A 21,318-nucleotide genomic window follows, 5' to 3' on the forward strand; every position below is an offset into this window, starting at 1 on the left:
TACTTTTCGAGTTTTTAAAATAAAATGCAGCAAGAAAATGACTAGAGATGGAAAAATTAAAAGATTAAAATACATTTATTCACATTATTTGTTTGAATGAGTCATATGAGGAGTGTGCTTGTATGAGTGAGTGTGCATTGGGAGTGAGGGCAGGGTGAGATCGATTACGCCCTAAAATGAAACAGCGATTGTTGTCATATCATAAAAATAAGATATTGCGATGAGTATTGTAATGAACCACTAATACACACACACACACACACACACACACACACATAGTCAGCAAGCAAAACAGAGCATGTCAGCACATTCCCACGTGCATGGATTAAAAATGACTCAAGGTAATGGGGATGGCAGTGATGAGTACAGCGATGAAGATGACAGTGATTAGGAGGAGGAAGCATGGGCATTAACCATAAATTTAGTACTGCTTTTATGCTGAGTAGCACCTGTGATTATGCTGAGCTCACTGACTTTAGTCCCCTGATATGAAGCAGCCTGACAGGAGGAAGGAGCAAGGAGGTGAAGGAGAGAGGGAAAGCAGGATGTCAAAGTTCCTGAAAATTGAACGACACCTTGGATTTGTCACTCGGTGGTAAAAAAAAAAAAACCTTAAAAATCTAAAGAGCAGTGATCTGTACAGGCAAACGAAGGCTCCCCGGTATCAAATTTGTTATCAGTTTAAATCTTTCTGTTCCCCCCAAAAATATCCCCAGTGTGTGTCTGTCAGATGCAAAATCAACATTTTATGTGTCTGCCTGGGTGTTTGGATGTGTACATATCCTCATCAAAGAACATCAAAGGCCTCGAGGAATGAAGTATACGATGAGCGAGCTGCGTAATTTCCTTTTTAGAGAACTCTCTTGTTTCGAGAAATTGCATAATCACCCGAAATGATGTCTTTCACAATCTGAAGCCGGCAAATATAATGCACATATTCAGGACTCATGAATAACACTATTAGGCGCTTTGATGTTTTTCTTTTTTTAATATATATTTCTAATTCAAGCATTTATGACTTATCAGTCATATTCTAATGGATCCATGAAATACCATGACATTTGAGTTGTTTTTTTATTTTATTTGCTTGCTGTCTTATGAAGTAAGGCTCTCCTGTTCATCTGTTAGTCAGCCAACCTGTCAGATAGTTAAAAGGTGGTTGTAAATACCAATATAGTAATATTTATTTAGACTGCTTGCCTGTTTCTTATGTATTATACATGATTATAAGGTAGACACTGACTAAAATGGCTTGGCAGTTGCTAAGTGAGTGTTAGTGCGGAGTTAATGATTAAAACTACTGTTATGTGCCTCTTTTTACAGTATGTGTACTCTACACACAAGCCATGGGCAACAGGGAGTGGAGAGAGGTGAGTGTGTGCAAACCGGGTTTGAAACATTTCCTTACATTTTATTAAACTTCTGTCTACTTCATTTCTATCTTTCCATATACACACTATGTAGAAAAGAGACTTCTATTTGCATAGGTGCTAGAAATTGGCTAAAACTGGTTAAAGAAAAACTACATGATAGGGTGAGAAGGCCTCCTCAACTGAGTCCTTCTCACTGTCACTGAGTCCTTCTACTGTCATTTGAAAATTAAAGTGTACCCTCTTTAATTTTAACATTTTATGCCTCAGTACACAAAAAAGTACAAAAAATGATCCTTAGCAGGTTCTAAAATTATTACATACAACCTCATATGAACAATAACAACAACACAATATATTATACATTGTCGTTATCTGTGTAACACAAGCCAAGTCAGATTGCAAAAGGAAATAAGAATAGTAATTACAAGGGTAGATAGCAGTCATGTGCTGCTAATCAGCTGATCATCGACAAGCTTAACTGTGTCCAAGAAAACACAACTTTTTGGCAGTTTGCTGGTCTGGAACATTCAGGTATGTGTTACCACATTTCCAAGGAGGAAGACACGAGAGGAAACAGCTCTTGCTGCCCATCATTCTGGGAAAGGTTATAAGGCCATGTTGGAAACAGTGGACAGTGAGAAAGATTATTCATTAGTCTTCCCAGGAGTGAATGCCCCAACAATTTCACCACAAGGCCAGTCATGTAATGCTCTGACATCTCAGACTCCACAGCGCTCGGTTAAAGTTCATAACAATAAAAGTTACTTTTATCTGTTCCTTTATCACAAGGGGTCACCTTAGCAGGTAGCTCTGTCTGTACACCGGGTGCCCTTCCTAGCACAACCCCTAAAGGAGAATTGCTACTCTGGTTTGAATTAAACCAGCAACCTTTTGCTTATCAAGCAAATGTGCAAACCACTGCTTGTTTTGCAGCCACATGGCATGGGCAGTCACCAAGTCAACCATGAACTCTGTACACCAAAGTATTCTACAGTCAGATGTGCAACCATCCGACACCCAAAGCAACAGGACAGTGATTACAAGCAACGACGGTAAATCCAGAACAGAATTGCTGAAATAGTTAAGAGTCAGGGTATTGCACTGAGAGCCTTGCATTAGCAGATACCCACAAACCTCAGTGATCTGAGGCAATGTTTTAAAGAAGAGTGGACCAAAGTTCCTGCATAACGATAAGAGACTGCTAAAGTCTAAAATTGTTATCTAAAGTTATTGCTGCTAAACGTGTTTCTACAAGCTATCACATAACGGGGTGCTTTTCACCCACAGCTTCTACATTTCAGTTTTGTTTCTGTTAAATAAGTAACGATACTCTATAATCTGCAACGTGTTGTTGTTCATCTGAGGATGTTAAACTAAACCAAATCATTTTTTATCATATCCTGAGTCATAAAACCTTGGCATTGAATTAGGGTGTGCTTTCTTTTTCACAAATATCAGCCTGTTGGTAACACTTTAATTAAGTCAAAGGGTCACGATGAATCATCTGCACAAAATTTCATTTCCAGTAGCAGGTGAGATATTTCAATTTGGACTCAAGTGGTGGCTGGGCCTACGTACGTTACCTATGCCAAAAAAACTCAAAACACACCCCAAAATAAAAAGACTAGCTCTATTAAAACCATTCTTATATGCACAGTGTTTAAGGTTTGGTTAGTTTCAGGTGTGGTTTAAAAGTTAGAAAGGTAACATTTACTGGTAACACTTGATTAGTGTATGCACCCTTGCCTCTACCAGTATATCAGTGCAGTGCATCATTCGCCAAGACCAACAGCTGGTAATTTTAGACAAAAGAAGTAAAATAATGTCCTGGAAGTATTTTTAAATACAAAGTAGCTACGGGATATTGTCGAAGAAAGTAGAAAATATTAAAGTGTTGTGTAGGTACACTCTACATACAGCTCACAGTACTTATAAACATACTGCAGTATCTAAAATATTTATGGCATGAATACAATAGCAAAGTGCAACAATACAAATGTTTTCAGTCCGGCGTTTGTGGCATTTCTGGCATGTTGTGTTAGTGATTCAGTGAGGGAAGAGATTCAATGTGCAAATGTCGTTTCTTTGATTAGGCCTAGGCTAATGATGCTGCCTGCTAGTATACAGTTCAGGTATCTGGAAATGACACGAAGATTTACAGTGTAAACTGAAAGGCTTGTGATGTAGTAGTGCTCGAGAGTTAGTAGAAATAACACACAGCCACCACTTTAAGAGAACACATGCACGTTTTATTACGATCGAGCCTCCATTACCAATGCATTTTACAATAAATATTCATGAATGCAAATCAGGGGGCAATTCTTTCAGCACCAATCGTTCGCAGTTATTCATAGATCTGAGTAGCCCGTCATCTGCATGCATTATTAACAGGCTGAGTTAAATGCCAAACCGGAACCCAGCTGACCCCATTTGACTTGATACTTCAGCTGCGGTGCATTCATTACACTAAAGCTGTACATAATCTTCTGTAACAAGCCTCTCGCCTAATGTGTCTCCTGAGGAAAAACCTGCAGGTGGATACAATATTTACACGAGTCACTGCAGCGTCATAAAGTGCTGGTAAAAGCTGTGATTTGGGCAAGGTTAGAGCTTTTAAGCGTGGCGAGTTGCAGAAATGTATACTCACATATTATAGATTGTAAACTTGTAGATTGTAAAAAGTTGAATGATCTCCAAACTGTTTGTCTCCTAATCTTTGTTTTGTTTCGTTTTTTGGTCTAGTTTGGCAGAACAGAGGTGATTGACAACACGCTAAACCCAGACTTTGTTCGGAAATTCATTTTGGATTACTTCTTTGAGGAGCGACAGAACCTCCGGTTTGACCTGTAAGTAAGATGTACACGTGCGTGTGTGCGTGTGTGTTTCTGCATCACTGTGACATGACTAGTTCCTAAACATGCATTTAAGACTCTGGATGTGGATTATGTTATGGTTCACTGAATATTGGTTTGGCTTTCATGAGAGCTTTGAGAGGTATTGAAATTAAAAATTCTAAGTGGTAAGTGTGGCTCTTTTTACCATTTAGTCACAAAGATGATTGTTATTTCCATCTCCATGGTTCTGAGGCTTCTCCACCCCTCCTTGCTTAAGCAAAGAAAGTAGGAGGTCGGAGCAGCAGCAACACCTCCTTGTAAAGGTGGGTGGGTGTTGCACCAGAAGCCTCTTTGTGATTGCTTTGGTTCCTAGCAGATTGCCACGGTTGCCCATAGTTTGCAGTCTTTATATACTGTATCTAATGCATGGATTTAGACTCTCTTGTCTCATATATTACTAGTACACAGCTCTGTAGGTTCTTAGATTAGGTGAGGGGATTCTCCATCTCCTGTGGCTCTCAGGTCACATTTGTTACTGAATTATGGGGCTTTCAGTGGCTTTATTTTATTACAGGGGAATTATTTATATTCTAATCTATAAAGCAGGGAGCCATGGCGACAGCACCACCGGGATCTCAAAGTTCTCCTGTGAAGAGGAGCTAGTGTGTCTGCATCGATGTTTGTCGATTCATGATAGATAGCAAAACGGAGGGAAAGAACAAGGTCGACACACACAAAGACGTCAAATGTGACTTTGTAACCAAAAAAACGTGTTCTCTATTTCATATCTGCTCTTGACTACGGCTGCACGTTACGCCAGGAGTAATGTCTTGAGCTCATATGTGTACAACTGGTTGCTCATACGTACAGGAGGTGCGTCACAGGGTCTTGTGGTGGAGAGACAAAACCCAAATTGATGCGTGCAATTTGTGTGTGCATTGCCACATGCTGCGTGTGTGTGACCATGGTGACAATGTGTGTGTTTCTGGGTGCATGTGTTTGCGACTTCGTGTGCAGTTTAGCGGGTAGCCATAACAACCAGGGTTTCGGGGGGATGGTGGGTGTGATATAGGAATAGACAGATTTAACCTTTCATACCTAGTCCGGCTGCTCCACTTGTCTTCCACACCATGTTACAGCCCGGTGTACATTTTCATGTGTACACAAACAAGTTACTTTCTGTGTTTTGCACTAATGAAGAATATTACTGACTTTGAAGGGCTCAGTTATTTAACTGAGTGTTGTAGTATTTCAGATGAAATGAAGATGAACTGAATGATGGGAGAGACTCCGATGATCCAAAGTATACTACTCTTATTACTGCACGAGCATATATGAATGGAACTGAGTCAGTGGTGTTTACCGCTTATGACTGCAACCCAAGCTTCTTAAGCAAATGTTCTTTAAGCTAAATTTATGCCTTATTGGCTCTATGTAGACTTTTTAATGTCTTCCCCGCCTCTCTTCTGTTGCTTTCTTACATTAGAGGTGTGCAGGTTTTGGATTAGCACTTATTACTGTATTTGCAATATCAGGAGGGCGAGTTTAAATCTATTAGAAGAATGACATCTCATAGAAGGATGGGGACATGTAAGGACATCTGTGTTTGTGTGTTGCGTCTATGTCTGCTCATTGGTTACGTGATTATAAATGAATGAATGCATAACTATGTGTCTCTTGAGTGGTTTTCTGAATGGAACTGGACATCTGAGGAAAACAAACAAACAGAACTCTGGCTTTTTGTGGGTCTGCGAGTAGGTTATGTTCCGTTTTCAGTATCATTCAGTGTGTGCATCCGTGTGTGAGACTCCTATGTGTGCCTGTTTTCGTGAATGTGTCTATCATAGACTGTATATAAAAGATAGCCACCGTGATGGCTCCCATTGAGTGAAAGTCATGCCTTAAAGCCTTGAAGTCTCGAGTGTCTTCACTGTCGCAGCCTTGATGTGATTTGGTTTTGGTCTGAGGGACACTGCAGTCTTACACCAAGAAACAACCTTTGGGAACAAAGAAAGTTGAATAATGTCTTTTCCCAAAAAGACTTTTCAGGGCTCGCAAAATCACTAGCCCGACGTCCCGGGGCTAGCGATTTTTCCAGTCGGGCTACCAAAATCCATCTCCGCCCAGCCCGTCGGGCTATCATAGGAAGAAAAAATGTGTCAATGATTTTGCATTTTCTTTCGCAAATGTAGCTGAGTAATTATGTTATTGGCATCGATGAGCCACTGTCATTATGTGACATATTGAAATCGCGTTTGAATTTGTGCTTGTTTTTTGCTTTCACTTTGCGATCGCGCAAATGGTGTGTAGAGAGCGGCAGCACTGATTGGTGAGTGACGATTAATTGCGCACCAATTCCTCTGACATCATCTTATCACTCATTAGCTTACTATTCAAACGTGACAAGTGAAATCTCCCACAGCAAGCTTAAACATGTGAGAGGTTGATTGCGCAGAGAATCGCTGACCGTTATGTAAGTACGTGTGTAAAAGCAGCAGGATTTACGCTGGAATTTTAGTTCTGCTGAGCCAAATAAGACAGGTCAGGGTGAAGAAGGCACAGCCAAATAAAAGCCTACCACAAAACGGAAAAGTTATGACAAATCAGACTATGAGGCAAAAAGAAAGCTCAGCTTTTTTGGTTTCATGGACAAAAGAATTTATGTGGCTGGAATATGACGAGCTAAATAACATAATGTTCTGCCGGGTGTGTCGTGAGTTTCATTTCATTTGAGTCGACATGCGCCTTTGTTACTGGGACCAGTAATTTTAAGAAAGACCCCATCAGAACCCATGAGAAATGCAAGAAATGCATTATTGCCCAGTCTGCAATATCTTTCCCAGAACAAACAGCAATTGCAAAATATAAACCAAGCAGAAGCAGAAGTCCTGAAAAATCTTTCAAAAGCGTACTATGTTGCAAAGAGTGAACCACCATTGGCCAAATTTAGCAGTTTTTGCAAACTTCAAAAAGCAAATGGCCTCGATCTTGGTTCCACTCACCCCTTACCCTTGACTTCAGTGGAAATTTCAGATTCAGGATCTGACACAGACTGATTCATGTTCTACACAGTTCTTGCAAGTTCATAGAAATTTCTGTTCAATTAGAAATAAGTATTTGAGTTGATGATTGTAATTTTTATACAGTTGTTGTGATTTGTATTTTAACAATTTTCTGATAAATTTGTTTCCGTTACAATATTATACTTTAATCTATAATATTGTAAAGGAAACAGAACATTAAAAAATTGCTCTCTTTTTTATTCGGGCTACTTAAATTTATTTTGGGCTACCAAAAACTGAAGAGTGCCTGCCCGAAGGGCTACCAGAGATTTTGAAATTTTGCGAGCCCTGCTTTTATATAATGAGACGTTCCAACTATAGAAGTTGACCTCAGCTGGCCATTAGAAATAGTACAGGTTTAAACCTCAAAAGCTACGCCTGTCTTTCAAACAGTGTCTACAGTATCCGGATGTGTGCGTGCAGCCTTGCTGCTCCTCTCATCAACGACTGTATGTCGCTGGTCCTGCTGGCCTGCAAAGGGTAACGCTGTCTGAGATGATAACAGATGAAAGAATGTTTACTCCCTCAGGCTTATGGGAGTGAGATCTCTATGAAAACAAAACAGTTACAGAGCAGAGGTTATGAAATACTACAGTATGTCCTCTCACTATGAATTATGATAGTGCATTATGTTCCACAGGGCTCACTGTGAAAAACAGTGCACTGATATATGTCTTTAATTTTACACGTCCCTAAGCTAAGAGGCATATACCGATATCATTCTAAACAGCTAAAAAGATAAAATCTTAGACATAAACCACGTCCCATGTCCCACGGAGTTGAAATGGGACATTTTAAATATTAGTTATGTCTTGGATTTGGATTAAAAGAGAATCCTGCCACACACAGGATATACTGTACATCACCCTTAACATCCATGTGAAGTAACTAAATTGCCTAGCATTTCTCCCCCACTGTATTACCCAGCAGAGGCCAATCCATATTTAGTGGTGGGTGAAATGACCTGAGCTGTGAAATGACCTCAGATTGCTGAGTGAATGGGTTGCCTGATTGCCTCCCATTCTTCAGAGCTGGAGGGGCTATTTCTGGAGAAGTTTGTCTCGCTGCAAATATTGTATGTTTAAGAGGTCGCCAGGTGAAACTGAGGAATAAGAGTTGTGAGTACTGTTCAGACGTGTGTGACAGTAATGAAAAGAGATGAAAACTAACGAGGACAGACTTCTTCACTCAGCAAGTCAGTATTTCAGCGTTTCTGTTTCAGTCGTTCACGTGTGTGGCCTCGCAGCTATACGTGTGACTGCCAATTAGTCCATTTAGTGTCATTTTAATAGAGGATGTCTGTTATCCTGCAAAGCTGGGAAGTGAATTCTCAGAGCCTCCGTTGAGATTCTGCATGACAAGATGCTTAACCCCATTACTGATTTACCCTCTCTGTAATCCCTTTTGTGTTCCCAGCTGAGCTCCTGTCACCCTCCATCACTCTGTAATGCATTCACAGTGTGTTTTTGTTTTTTTCTGCAGGTATGATGTCGATTCGAAGAGTGCCAACCTGTCGAAACACGTGAGTGCTTGTGTATTGTTTTGTGTTTTTGCGAATGTAAATGCTGAACATGTCATTACCTGTCATTAGACTCTTTTTCAACCAAATAAGAGTACTCCGGTCATTAGCCTGCTGACTTGTGGTGTGTTCAGGCCACACTTGAATACATAATAAATAAAGGCAAATATGTGTCAGTGCAAATCGAAAGTATTTAAAATTCAGGAACTTGCCAGCTAGAGTTGTACGATTCAGTTTCCATTTCGTTTGGTCTGAATTAGAGATGGACCGAACCGATATTACGTATCGGTATCGGTCCGATACTGACCTAAATTACTGGATCGGATATTGGCGAGAAATAAAAAATGTAATCCGATCCATTAAATATCAAAAAAACACCTCACAAAACTTGCGACATGGCGTAACTCGGCTCATAACCGTAGCACGTCGGAGCAGTATGCATCACGTGATAGAGCGGCTGTGTGTATTTGTAGCCTCGCTACCAAACCAGCATTTCATCTCCGAGGAAGTTATCCCAGAGAGAAGTAAAGCAAGTGTGTAAGTTCATCTCTGAATGTTTGTAAAGCATTCCCACGTTAAGCTTAACAACCGATATATGGAGCGACTGCCTCTCTCTCCCTCCCTCACCTTCCTGCGGCTACTTCAATCGTAAAACTGCTTAATGATCAGCTGATCGGCTTTTCTGTCGCGAGTCCGTCTCTCTTCTTTGTTTTTGCCCCACTTTGCACCAGAAAGAGGAAACCAGCGGCTGAACAACAGCAGCACGTTTAAGCTTGATAAGCTGTTGTTAGAATTTATTTAATATTACTTTCTACACCAGGATCCTTTTCTACGTAGCTGACGGCTGGTAACTGTGCAGGGGCGGATCTAGCAAAGTTTAGCCAGGGGGGGCCGATAGGGCATGAACAGGGAAAAGGGGGCACAAAGACATACTTTTCTTTCTTATTCTCATTTAAAATGTCGAGCTTTTAATAAATAATTATCTGAATCTTACACCCAAAGTTTTAATCTGATGTAAAATGTATAGAAGTCCATTACTGTATATAGTAACTGTTAAGTCTAATATACCCTAGTAAGCTATAGTACTGTTTCCTTTGGGAAGGTACCATCTGTGCAGTCTGCAATTCTGCTGAAGAAAGATGTTGAATCTATTTAATTATTCTTGAAAAAGAATTTATTTCTGTGCATTTTTTTTCACCCTGAATCAAATTAAAGTTGATTACGTCGATTAAGCATCATGAGGTGGAGGTGGAGGGGGGGGGTCTCTATTTTTTTTTGCTGGGAGTTTGCGACCCTATTTGTTAGGTTGCTTAATATTTCTGCTAAGTACTCTTTAAAATACCAGAATAGGGAGGATGGAGCAGGTTTAAGTTTATTAGATTGATCAGTGTTGCTGAACTATGAAATATTTTGGGTGCATTTTTTACATACAGGTATAACAGAATAGCTTTAGTGTTGTTGTTTACTTAAACTTGAGTATGAACTTATACAAAATGCAGCAAGATATTAAAAAAACAGTTTTATTGATTAAAAAACACACTATATCGGATTCATATCGGTATCGGCAGATATTCAAATTTATGATATCGGTATCGGTATCGGACATAAAAAAGTGGTATCGTGCCATCTCTAGTCTGAATATGTCTTTGTGCTGATGAACAAATGTAGCCCTTATGTTAGGTACAGCTTGCTCGGACATGGAGCTTTAATTCTTAGTGGCATAAATTAAACAATTCCTCACAGATTTTATTCCATATTGACGTAACAGCATCACACTGTTGCAGCAGATCCATAATGCAAATCTCCCATTTCACCACATCCCCAATGTGCTCTATTGGATTGAGATCTGATGACTGTAGAGGCCATTTGAGTACAATGTACTTATTGTAATGTTCAATAAACCAGTTTGAGGTAATCTGAGCTTTGTGATATGCTGTGTTATCCTGCTGGTAGCAGCCATCAGAAAATTGGTACGCTGTGGTCATAAGTGTTGCTGGATGGCCAAGGTCAGCAACGGTACTCAGGCTATGGAGTTGAAATGGTGCTCGGTAAATACTAAGGGGTTCAGAGGGTGCCAGAAAAATATCCCCCACACCATTATATCACCAGCACAGGATGAACTGTTTATACAGGGCAGGATGGAGCCATGCTTTCATGTTGTTTATGCCAGATTTTGAGCCTGCCATGTAAAACTCACAGCAGATAACAAGACTCATCAGACCAGGCAATGTTTCTTTTAAGCTTCTATTGTCCAAATTTGGTGAGCCTATGCAAACTGTATCCTCAGTTTCCTGTTCTTAGCTGATAGAAGTGGTACCCAGTGTGCTCTTCTGCATCAAAGTCAGAGATGCTCTTCTGGATACTTTGTAACAAGCTCCTCTGACCTCTGGCACAACAAGGGACCAACTCATAGTTTGTTTTCTCACCCTTCTCTGTAAACCCCAGTGATGGTTGTGTGGGGAAATCCCAGTAGAACAGCAGTTTCTGAAACACTCACACCTGGAACCAACTACTGTGCAGCTTTTAAAGTCACTTAAATCACCTGTATTCCCCTTTCATATGCTTACTTTGACCATGTCTACACATCTAAATGCATTGAATTTCTGCTGATTGCATCTTTACCTTAACAAGCAATTGAACAGGTGTGCCCAGGAAAGTGACAGTTGAATGCATAATAAAAAAAACAAACACAGCGAAGGTTTTAAGAGATGGCTGTCTACATGGACTGTTTACCAAAGTCTATAAATAGCAATATAAGCTGACAAGAGAATTGGCATTAAAAATCTTGATATTCACGTATTCAGATGCGTGTGTACATTTTTTCTGCCGGGGGATTCTTCCTGTTAAAAGGGAGTTTTTCCTTCCCACTGTCGCCAAAGTGCTTGCTCATAGAGGGTGATATGATTATTAGGTTTTTCTGCACTTTAACAAGTGATTTAAGAACCAGCTGTTTACATGCATCATTTTGATCCATTTAGTGAGATTCACTGTGTGTGTATATATCTCATGCATGGGTTTCAGTGTAATCTTGTTTGCACACACCTGTACTTATAATATCAGCTTTGTGGTGATATCTTAGACACGTTTGAGCATGGTGGTTGCTCTAGTAACAGGACAATGACGTGAACCTGACTATCCAAGTCACAGAAAGTCACAGCAGCAGTGAAAATGATGGACGGCAGTAAAAACAGGAGCTGAGGATGACAGAGTGGATATCATTTTTACACAGCTGTCTTTTCTCCTTTTTCAGTCAGTGTCCATAACACACAGCTGTTCAGTGCTTTCTTCCCATTTGCCAGTTTTTGTTTACTGCTTTGAAGGGATTTACCATAACCACACGTTGCTGTGTTTGTCACACTTACATGTTTCAGAACAGATTCGATGAAGCACATTTGGGTTATGCTGCAGGACAATGATCCAAAATAGACCAAGTCCACCTCTGAATGACTCAAAGGAGTAAATGAACTGGTTCTTAAATAGCACTTTTCTACTCTACCTGAGCACTCAAAGTGCTTCATACACCTTGGCTCCTTCATCCATTTATACAAGCACTTTTTTTCTATGCTTAAGTGCTTTCTAACATTCACGCTCCTATGGTTGCATCGGTGAGCAACTTGGAGTTCAGTATCTTGCACAAGGATATTTGGCATACAGATGGAGCAGCCAGGGATTGACTTGTTCTAACCCTTGAGTTCCCCGCTCAAACTCTCCAACTCGACTGAACGGAAGAGTAGACCAAAATTTCTCCAACTCACTGACGGTTAACGCTTGATTGCATTCCTTGCTGAAGGGTGGCACAACCTGTTATCAGGTTTAGGGGGTAATTAGTCTTTCACATGTGGCCAGGTAAGTTGGAATAGTTTTTTTCTCATAATAAATGAAATAATAATTAAAAAAAACAATATTTTGTATTTTCTTTTATCATATTTTTCTGATATTTAAATTTGTTTGATGATCTGAAACATTTAAGTGTGACAAACATGGAAAAAAATCTAAGAAATCAGGAAGGGGGGGATAGTTTTTAACTAAACTTTATGTTAGGAACTCATCAGTCCAGTAATGTAGAATAGTTGAGCATTTTAAGAGTAGATCTCATGTTTTAAAGATTATAAAAGGTTATCCACAGTCTTTAATTCAATTTAACCAACTATTTGTTTTCTCCAACTGTAACCAAACAGCAGGTGAAAGCAGACCACAGTCTTACACACTCTGACCGACTCTTTTGTTTCAGATTATATTTTTTGGAAAGTTTGTTTGCTTTTCAACCTTCACTCACTTGACTTTTGTGTCAAAGTCTACCTCTGAGCACAGCTGCAAACAGCCAATGTTGCTTTTCCCCAAGGTGAAACACTCAAGCCATTAGCGCTTATCATTGCGTGGCGTTTAGTATCCAGCTTAACAAGTCTGCCTGCGTAGCATATTCCAGACACATACCCTTTGTGGTGATGTAAAAAACAAAAGAAGAAGAAATAATGTTAGCATTTTTGTACACTTCAAATGGAGCATTGTGTACTGAACTCCATCTAAATGCCAACCCGTCCTCTGTTCTATTTGATTAAGAATAACAAATGCCTGAGGACATGTGGACTGCTTTCCCCCTCTAGCAACACTGTTTGTCAGAATAATATATTTTCTTTTTTTATGGTATTTCTTCAGCCCTATAATAGCTGTAATTGGAACCTTTGTGGAGGCATTGTACCCAGGCTTATATTTCACCTTCATTAAGGCTCCATGCACCTGTTGAAAGGAAGTAGATTTTATTGAACCATTTCTAAATTACAACAAACTGCTGTGCGTTATCATTATGTGGCCTCCGGCTAAATAGGCGCAAATGGAAGTACAACAGTCACACTGATTTTAATGCAGAGCCACAGTAATTGTGTTTTATGTTTTGACCTTTAAAAAAAAGCAACAAAAAAACATATACTTTACCTTATAACTTACTGTTTTGCTGAACATTGTTTCTAAAATTGATTGCTCACATTTATAAAGACTGCAAATGTACTGCTGGCGTTTATATGACAAGTGTATGAAATAAAAGGAGATAAATTGGGTGCTACAGTGCAAAACACAGTCTCCAATGCAGGTTTAGTCGCTTAATATTTCCCTTCAGGATATTTCTTTTCTTATTTTATTGGGTTTGATGTCTCTCTGGATGCAATTATTTCCTCTTGTGCTGCCCCTAGCTGTTTCTCTTTTCTTTTCCTCTCCGTATGACATTCTGTCACCTTTTTATCCCATTTCATTGCCATACGCTTGTTCTCTCACTCTTCTCTTTTCCCTCCTGCTCTGGATTTGCTCCCCCTCGGCTCACTCGTTTGAAATCAATAATCTCATACAGGCAGAGACAGCAGCCTTGGTGCAGGTCCTATGGGGGAAGCCGGAGAGCTAACCCATTAGATGGTGTTTTAACATTGGGAGCTGTAGGCTGCGGACTCAGCTGGGACCTGGGTGAGAACTAGTGTGGCATATAGACACAAAAGTAGAGTAAGGATGAAATAAAACAGTACAGTTTTTATCCATATATCTGGGTCGTTCCATATGAGATTAACCAAATTTGAAACATGTTGCCCTAAAAATAGGGTGTCTTTTGTACAATAAGTACAGTATATTGACATCGTGTGCTTTTTGATTGGCTTTTTTTAATGTAAGAGGTAGCTACTAAAAATTTCAGGGCTAAAAGAAATATATTTAATATTTAGGCTTTGGTTTAAAAATCATAACAAATAGCCAAGTTTCAGTTCAATATCATGGGATATTTAATTGTTTCAATAGTAAAACTGCAATAGTACCACATCTGCAATGTACAGTAGCAGAAACAAGCACTGGTACTCTTCATTGTTTTAATTTGCTTACTGATCATTTACAAGAAATAGTTTAAATATAAACTGCAGAGAAGAATTTCAAGCTTCATATCACCAGATGGAAAAGCATATGAACAGTGTCCTTCTTTTAAACAAGGCTCATCTTCTAGATCTTTTAGCTGAGGCAGATTTCTCTGTGCAATGATCCATCAGCAAAACTTCCCCTTCTCATTTGATTTGAGCTGTTTTTTAGTTTAGTAATTGCTAATTATTATCTAACATAGTATTTTACTGGCTTACTGCCTTAAATTCGCTATTATGGTATGTTTCCTCTTTCCTATGTTTTTTTTTTTTTACATAAACATGCGTTGTTTTTTATTGTAAAGCCACCGATTGTGTATTGATAAGAAATCAAGAAACCTGAAAGCCCACAGTGACAGTTGAGCCTATAAGTTTCAAGCCTAAAACTTTTAAACAGCAGGAAACTTGCCAGAATTAAATAGCTAATAGCTAATTCCCTCTAGTTATCTTCCAATACTGCAGGTGATAAAACTGGTCATAACACAGTCTCGTCAAATTGTATATATATGAGCTTTAGAAAGCCATGAGATACGCCCCCAGAATGGTTATAATCCTTTTAAAGATGTAGATTTAGATTCATCTGCTCACATTCCCTTGTTCTTTGGATCTCATAAAATAGTTCATTTCTTTCTGTAAAAGTGCTGAAAGGGGCTACACCCACATAGCTATTTTTCTCATTAAATCTTTTTCTAGCTCATGCTGTTATATATTTAGCCATTAGTTGCATATAGCCAGTTCTCAGATGGACCTCATGTAGGCAGCAGCCACAGTTGCTAGGTAATTTGTGCATTTACGGGTTCACCTCTACATGGTGGATGGAAATTATTATCATTATTATTATTTTGGTCTAATTTCGGCATGCGTTTCCACCAAAACAAATATGTTCATAGCAGACTGACACTGTGTGGCTGCAGGAATGTAATTGTGATGAGATAGATGGGAAGAGATAAAGCTGAGAGGCTAATCAATGGACCAAAGAGAATCCGATATGTTAGTGGTGCTTGGAGCTGCTCTGGTCAGATATTAGAGATACTATCTAACAAAGACAAATGATCTAACCCCCAGTTAAAGACCCATGAAGAAGGCATGTTTCTATGATCCATATTTAGATATATTTATATGGGAGAAATTTGTGTTTTATGGGTGTTTTGTTTTCTCAATGCTTGTCATTTTTGACACCGAAAAGCAACTTGTCATTGTTTTAAATCCACGAGGTTTCTAGGATGCTACAGGTGCACTCATGTCCCTGGCTCTCTCAGTATCAGCTGTAAGGCTTCAATATGTGAAGGCAGTTTAATATCCCAGGGAAGTGGAGGAGCACACTGGGGCAGGTGTGAGGGCTGGTGGGAGGAAGGCTCAGTCTCTTCTTGCTAATATGATCTATCAAAGGTGAAGGTAGTGGTATTTGAAAAGACTCGGGCCTTTGGGGTTGGACTCTGTATTGATCAGCAGGTCAGGTTTGTGAGTAATGCTATGTCTGAATGACAAAAAACATGTGTTGGCTCACTTCTTTCTCCTTGACTCTGCAGGACTTTCTCGGCCAAGCCCACTGTACTCTGGGAGAGATAGTCGGATCGTTGGGCAGTCGCTTGGAAAAACCTCTTGGGTGAGTAGGAGCTCAGATAGCTGTAGCAGAAAAAAGTGTGCAGACATCTCAATGAGTATCTGACCAAAAGTTGCATGAACTACAGGGGCACTAGCAGGGTTATATCCACAGTCTGCAAATTTTAGTCAGGCCTGATGATAGTGGCATCAGCCCGGATTCACAAAAACACCATAAAGATGTTTTTATCAGAGAGAAATGGAGAAATGACATATTTAGCTTGAACTCTTGACTCTTCAAACTAGATGAGCGAGAGCAAATCTTTGTGTCTCTTCACATTGTATTTCCCTGGGCTAATTTGCTAATTTGCTTGTTTTTTTAATACATTGTTGATTATTGACAGACACAGGGGCTAATTGATTACCGCTGTCACATTAACAAATAAATCTGCATTGTTTTTATTCATCCTCGTGTTATCGTTATTGTATTTGTAAGCAGTTAATTCAGTCTTGTTATGGTTCTTTATCACTCGTGTCCACAATGCTGCTCTAGTGGCCTCCTCTTATTTACATATTTTCTCTCTCATGAGAAAGCCCACTTGGCTTTCTCTCAATTGTGTCTCTTTAATCCAATTAGCTTGTTCATTTGAAGCGTCGATGAGGCTTTAGATCTGCAAAGAGCGTTCTTAAGGGGAGAAATAACAGGGAACATTGTCAAGAACCTGGCAACCTGTGTGTGTGTGTGTGTGTGTGTGAGTGTGTGTGTGTGTGTGTGTGTGTGTGTGTGTGTGCTTCATATCTTCTCTTCACATCAAAGCAAAACTGTCATCCTGTTGAGTAGGAATCGCCATGGTGATTGCAGAGGCAGGTTTCCCATGGAGAGGGAAGGAAGGAAAGACAGAGATATAAAGAGTGCACGTCTTTGGAGTGGTCCACACATATAGTTCAGACACACACACACACACACACACACACAGAGCGAGAGAGAAAGTGAGTGCAAAACTATGTTGTCTCATCTGAAAGCTCAACTCCAGGAACTCCTGCTTCCACATTTCTCTTGATTATTTACATTTGCACACACACAAAAATGTTTGCTTGGCTATATTTCTGGGGACAAGATGAGCCCCTTAAAATAATTTTGCCTCAGAAGCAACTCTTAACCCTCAAACAATCCTATGAAGTGGTGTAAGAAACTAGCCGCAATAAAAGTTCTCATTTTTCTCGTCCATGTGGCATGAATGACGCACCTGACCAGGGGGCCCACCTCGTAACCAGCGACGGTGACGAGGTGGGTCCGGGGCCGACCGCGGGTCCAGCGGCGGACGTGATGAGCCGGGACTCACAGGCGGCTTGGCAGGCAGCCATACAGCCACACAAGACCACACAGCATCTTGTCCTCTGGCGGAACCGAGGCAGGTCAAGACAGCGCGCTGGCCTCTGGTGAGGACGCCCCTGGACTGGACGGCATGGCGACCTCCGAGTCAGGCAGAACAGTTCCTCCCCGCGCGCTGTCCACCAGCTCTGGCAGAGCAGGTTCTTCCTGCGCTCTGATCCCCGGCTCAGCCTGGGCAGGTCGCTTCGGGGTGCGGACCTCTGGTTTGTTATGAGCTGGTCCAGACGGCACGCAGACCTCCGATCTGGCCTGGGCAGGTTCCTCCCACGCAGTGACCTCCAGAACACGTGGGGTCGGCCAGGAACCGAATCAAGCTGCCTGACTCATTATCAGCTGCATCCCACGCTCGCACCGGTCCTGCAGCTGTTCCGCCTCTCCACCTGCTCCCTCTGCATGGCCGCGAACTCGCCCGCTATTCGGGCCAGTGCCTCCACTGCTGGCCTGGTCGTGGTTCCGCCATGCCACCTCCTGGGTTTCGGCACCACTGTGGCATGAATGACAGACCCGACCACATAGTTCACACCTTTAACACTTTTTATTCCGGTTGCTGTTCTCCAACAGACGGCCGCAGCTTTTCAGCTGTGTCCCACACACAACAACAACAACCCCAACCTCAGGTCCCAGCACGTTTTATACAGGGGAGGCGTGATGAGCTGATGGAGCTCCGGTGTGTCAGCCTCCCCTGCAGCTGCACCACGAATGGATGTGTATATTGGAAAATATTCAGCGCCTGTTCTTTTGTAAACATTTTGTTAAAACCGGTTGAGGAATAGAGATGTTACTCCTCCTCCTTTGTTTTGCTACTCGAGTACATCAAATGCAAAGTGTGCCTCGGTTATCACAAAAGCAGTTTGTGGAAGAAAAGTTAAATTATGAGGTGTGAATTGAGTTCTTTCTTTGATATTCAGGGCTGTGTAAAATGTGGAGGTTGGTTGCTTTAGGTCCTGAAGGCATTCACTCTCCATATGTTGTGCCACGCTTCTGCAAATATATGCAGATGAGAAAAAAGCAAAACAATCAACGCTGAATGAAACAGGTTTGTTACATTCACATGTGCCATCTATATCGACCATTTATAAGAGGTCAAGAGTGATTTGGTGCAGAATGAGGAAAACTGTCAACATTCATTAAAAATGAAGGGGCAGGACCCACAGCTGTTCTCTGGCTCTGGAGGTTGTGTCTGTATTTATATATGTGCGTGGGTGTAAGTGACAGTCAGGCACACACCTGCAGCCTGACATGACAGGCGGAGGAGGTGGGGGAGGGGCTTAACAATTTTAACATATTGCATTGTTCAGTGTAACTCCAGTGGGCATTTAGGAGTGTGTGCACGTGGGTGAGTGAGAGAGACACTTGGAGTAACCAGCAACAAGAAGCAAAACGCATCATCAAGTGCAGCAATGGTGAGGCACATGGTTAACGTAGCATTCGGCTAACTTAGCACTATTCACCCGCCATATTGCAAACAGCTGAAACAGATGAACTGTGTAGGTGCAGCTTCTGCTTGTGTGCAAACAAACTGCTGCCAATGAGAAGAAAGACAGACACATTTGGAAGTTCAGTACAAGCTTACAGTATCAAGAGAGGGTAGTATATCTATAAAGAGAGCTCCAAACCTTTAATAATAATGAATACATTTAATCAGTGACCAGAAGTGGACAACATGCCTTTTTTTCCTCCTTCTGTAGAGTTTTCCTAACTCAAAGTATATGTGCTAGAGGTTATCATAAAATATAATTACTGTAATAATAATGATTGTAGCTTTACACTAGAACCATCAGGAGGGGCCACTTTAACAGCAGTAATGGCAAAAGTGTAATTTCTTGAAGAAGTCACTTTCATTTTCATCTATTTCTTCTCATTTTAAGAGCAGACAAAACAAGTATTTAACATTAATTTTTTATTATTTAGATCTTAAAGTTAAAATGCACATTTGCACTGATAACAACTATTTTCTTGCCTAAGATTTCATAACAATATGAAAAGTACAAATTAATTGGGGTAACATGTGATATTAGAAGGTATAAAACACGCTCACTGTGAAACAGATTGAACAGCTGATTGCCTACATTTTAAAACTGACCTCACTGCTGGCTACAAAAACATAAGAAACACATTTTAAATAATTAATGTAAACGTAGAACAAAGTTTATCACCTCTGCCTCTCACCCACGTCCACTCTGCTCCGCCTCAGTCAGTTTCTGATTACTGGACAACCTACCCTAACTAACGAGCCTCCCGCTACCCTCCTAACAAACCTCTGAATACATTTCCTGGTTCTTAGACCTCGTGAGCCCTTCTCCTTACAATATCATACACTTTGACATGAGTGCTCTGACTTAAATTTCATTACCAGGTCGCATGTAAGAAACTGATGGATACTGGAGTAAATTGTCCAAAGATGGTATGCAGCACTGCCTCTCCTTGCTCCGTATTCATGCCGTAAACACTTCATGAGATGCCCGTTATTAGAAAAATGTTACCTCTAATTTCAATAGAACAAAAGCAATTTAATGGAAAAGCTTGACATTTCCAAAAAGATTATAATTTGCTTTCTTGCCAGGGGCTTCTGGAGAATATTTACACTCTCATATTTGCATTACAGCAAATTTGAAGCTACAGACACTAGACGGTACATGCTGTCGTACCGGTGAAATGTGATAGAAGTATCTGTATGGAAGCAGTTTATGCTTTTTTGAAGAACATTTTGATCTGTGAGTGTTAAATGCTGCTAGTATTTATTTGTTTATTTCTTTATCTTACCTTTGCACTTGCAGACTTTATCAGGTATAGAAAGAACTACTTGGCACACTGTGACAGCAAAGATTGTTGTGGCATCCAGAAGGAATGCAGGTCTCCCATCACCATGTGTGACTCTGCAGTTAACACTTTGTCCTTCTGCTTCCTGGGAGCCATCATCATCCAGGACCTTGAGTAGTCAGTAGTCTCGGCAAAAGCCCAGCAGAGACTGAAGAAGTTCAACCTGCCAAAGTCAATAATGGTGCACTTTTACACCCCCATAATTGAGTCTATGCTCACGTCCTGTGCCACCATGTGGTACCCTGCTTTAACTGCCAAGCAAAGGGCAGATTGCAGACTATCATCTTCTCTGCTGAGAGGGTTATCAGCTGCTGCCTGTTCTCTCTACAGGACCTGCACACCTCCAAGACACTGAGCAGGAAACATTGTGGCTGATCTCTCCCACCTCGCACATCGTGTTTTTGAAATATATCCTGCCGCCCATCTTAGCCAAAACCTCTCACCACAAAAACACTTTGTTCCCAACTGCAGTTGGCCTTATTAATGATGCCCGAGGCCTCTGCTGGCACAGGCTCTATCTGACCTATGGCCAGTCTGTGAACACTTATCTTCGATTGTTACATTAATACAATGTCTGTATTCTTAATTGTTGCACTTACACATTAACGCTCTCTTCGTGCTGAGGACATTTCGGCGTCTCGCACTTTATTTTTAAAACTCTACATCTCTTTTGATGATCATGGCCAGAGTTATTATAGTTTTGTATTTTCTAATCTGTTTTTATTGTTATTGCAGTTTGACTTTTTGTTTTTAATTCACTTTAGTTTCACAGTTTCCACAGTGGATTTTCTCATTTCACTTTAGTTTTTACTGTTTGAAAATGTTTTTTGTTTTAGTTTATTTTTTATCGCTTTCACTGTTTCATTTGTGTCTTTTTCATTATTATTGTA

General features: G+C 40.5%; 1 protein-coding gene across 3 annotated transcripts in view; it reads left to right on the forward strand.

Moving 5' to 3' along the window:
- LOC100705414 (copine-8) overlaps nucleotides 1-21,318 on the forward strand; it is a 102,389-nt gene that overhangs the window by 27,546 nt on the left and 53,525 nt on the right. For all 3 annotated transcript variants that reach the window (XM_019347177.2, XM_003445078.5, XM_005451767.3), the window contains exons 3-6: nucleotides 1,324-1,370; nucleotides 4,116-4,219; nucleotides 8,752-8,791; nucleotides 16,203-16,279. In XM_019347177.2, the coding sequence (XP_019202722.1) occupies nucleotides 1,324-1,370; nucleotides 4,116-4,219; nucleotides 8,752-8,791; nucleotides 16,203-16,279 (268 nt within the window). The remainder of the gene's footprint in view (nucleotides 1-1,323; nucleotides 1,371-4,115; nucleotides 4,220-8,751; nucleotides 8,792-16,202; nucleotides 16,280-21,318) is intronic.

This window comes from Oreochromis niloticus, linkage group LG17 (genome assembly GCF_001858045.2).
Source record: "Oreochromis niloticus isolate F11D_XX linkage group LG17, O_niloticus_UMD_NMBU, whole genome shotgun sequence".
In the NCBI taxonomy this organism is placed as follows: domain Eukaryota; kingdom Metazoa; phylum Chordata; class Actinopteri; order Cichliformes; family Cichlidae; genus Oreochromis; species Oreochromis niloticus.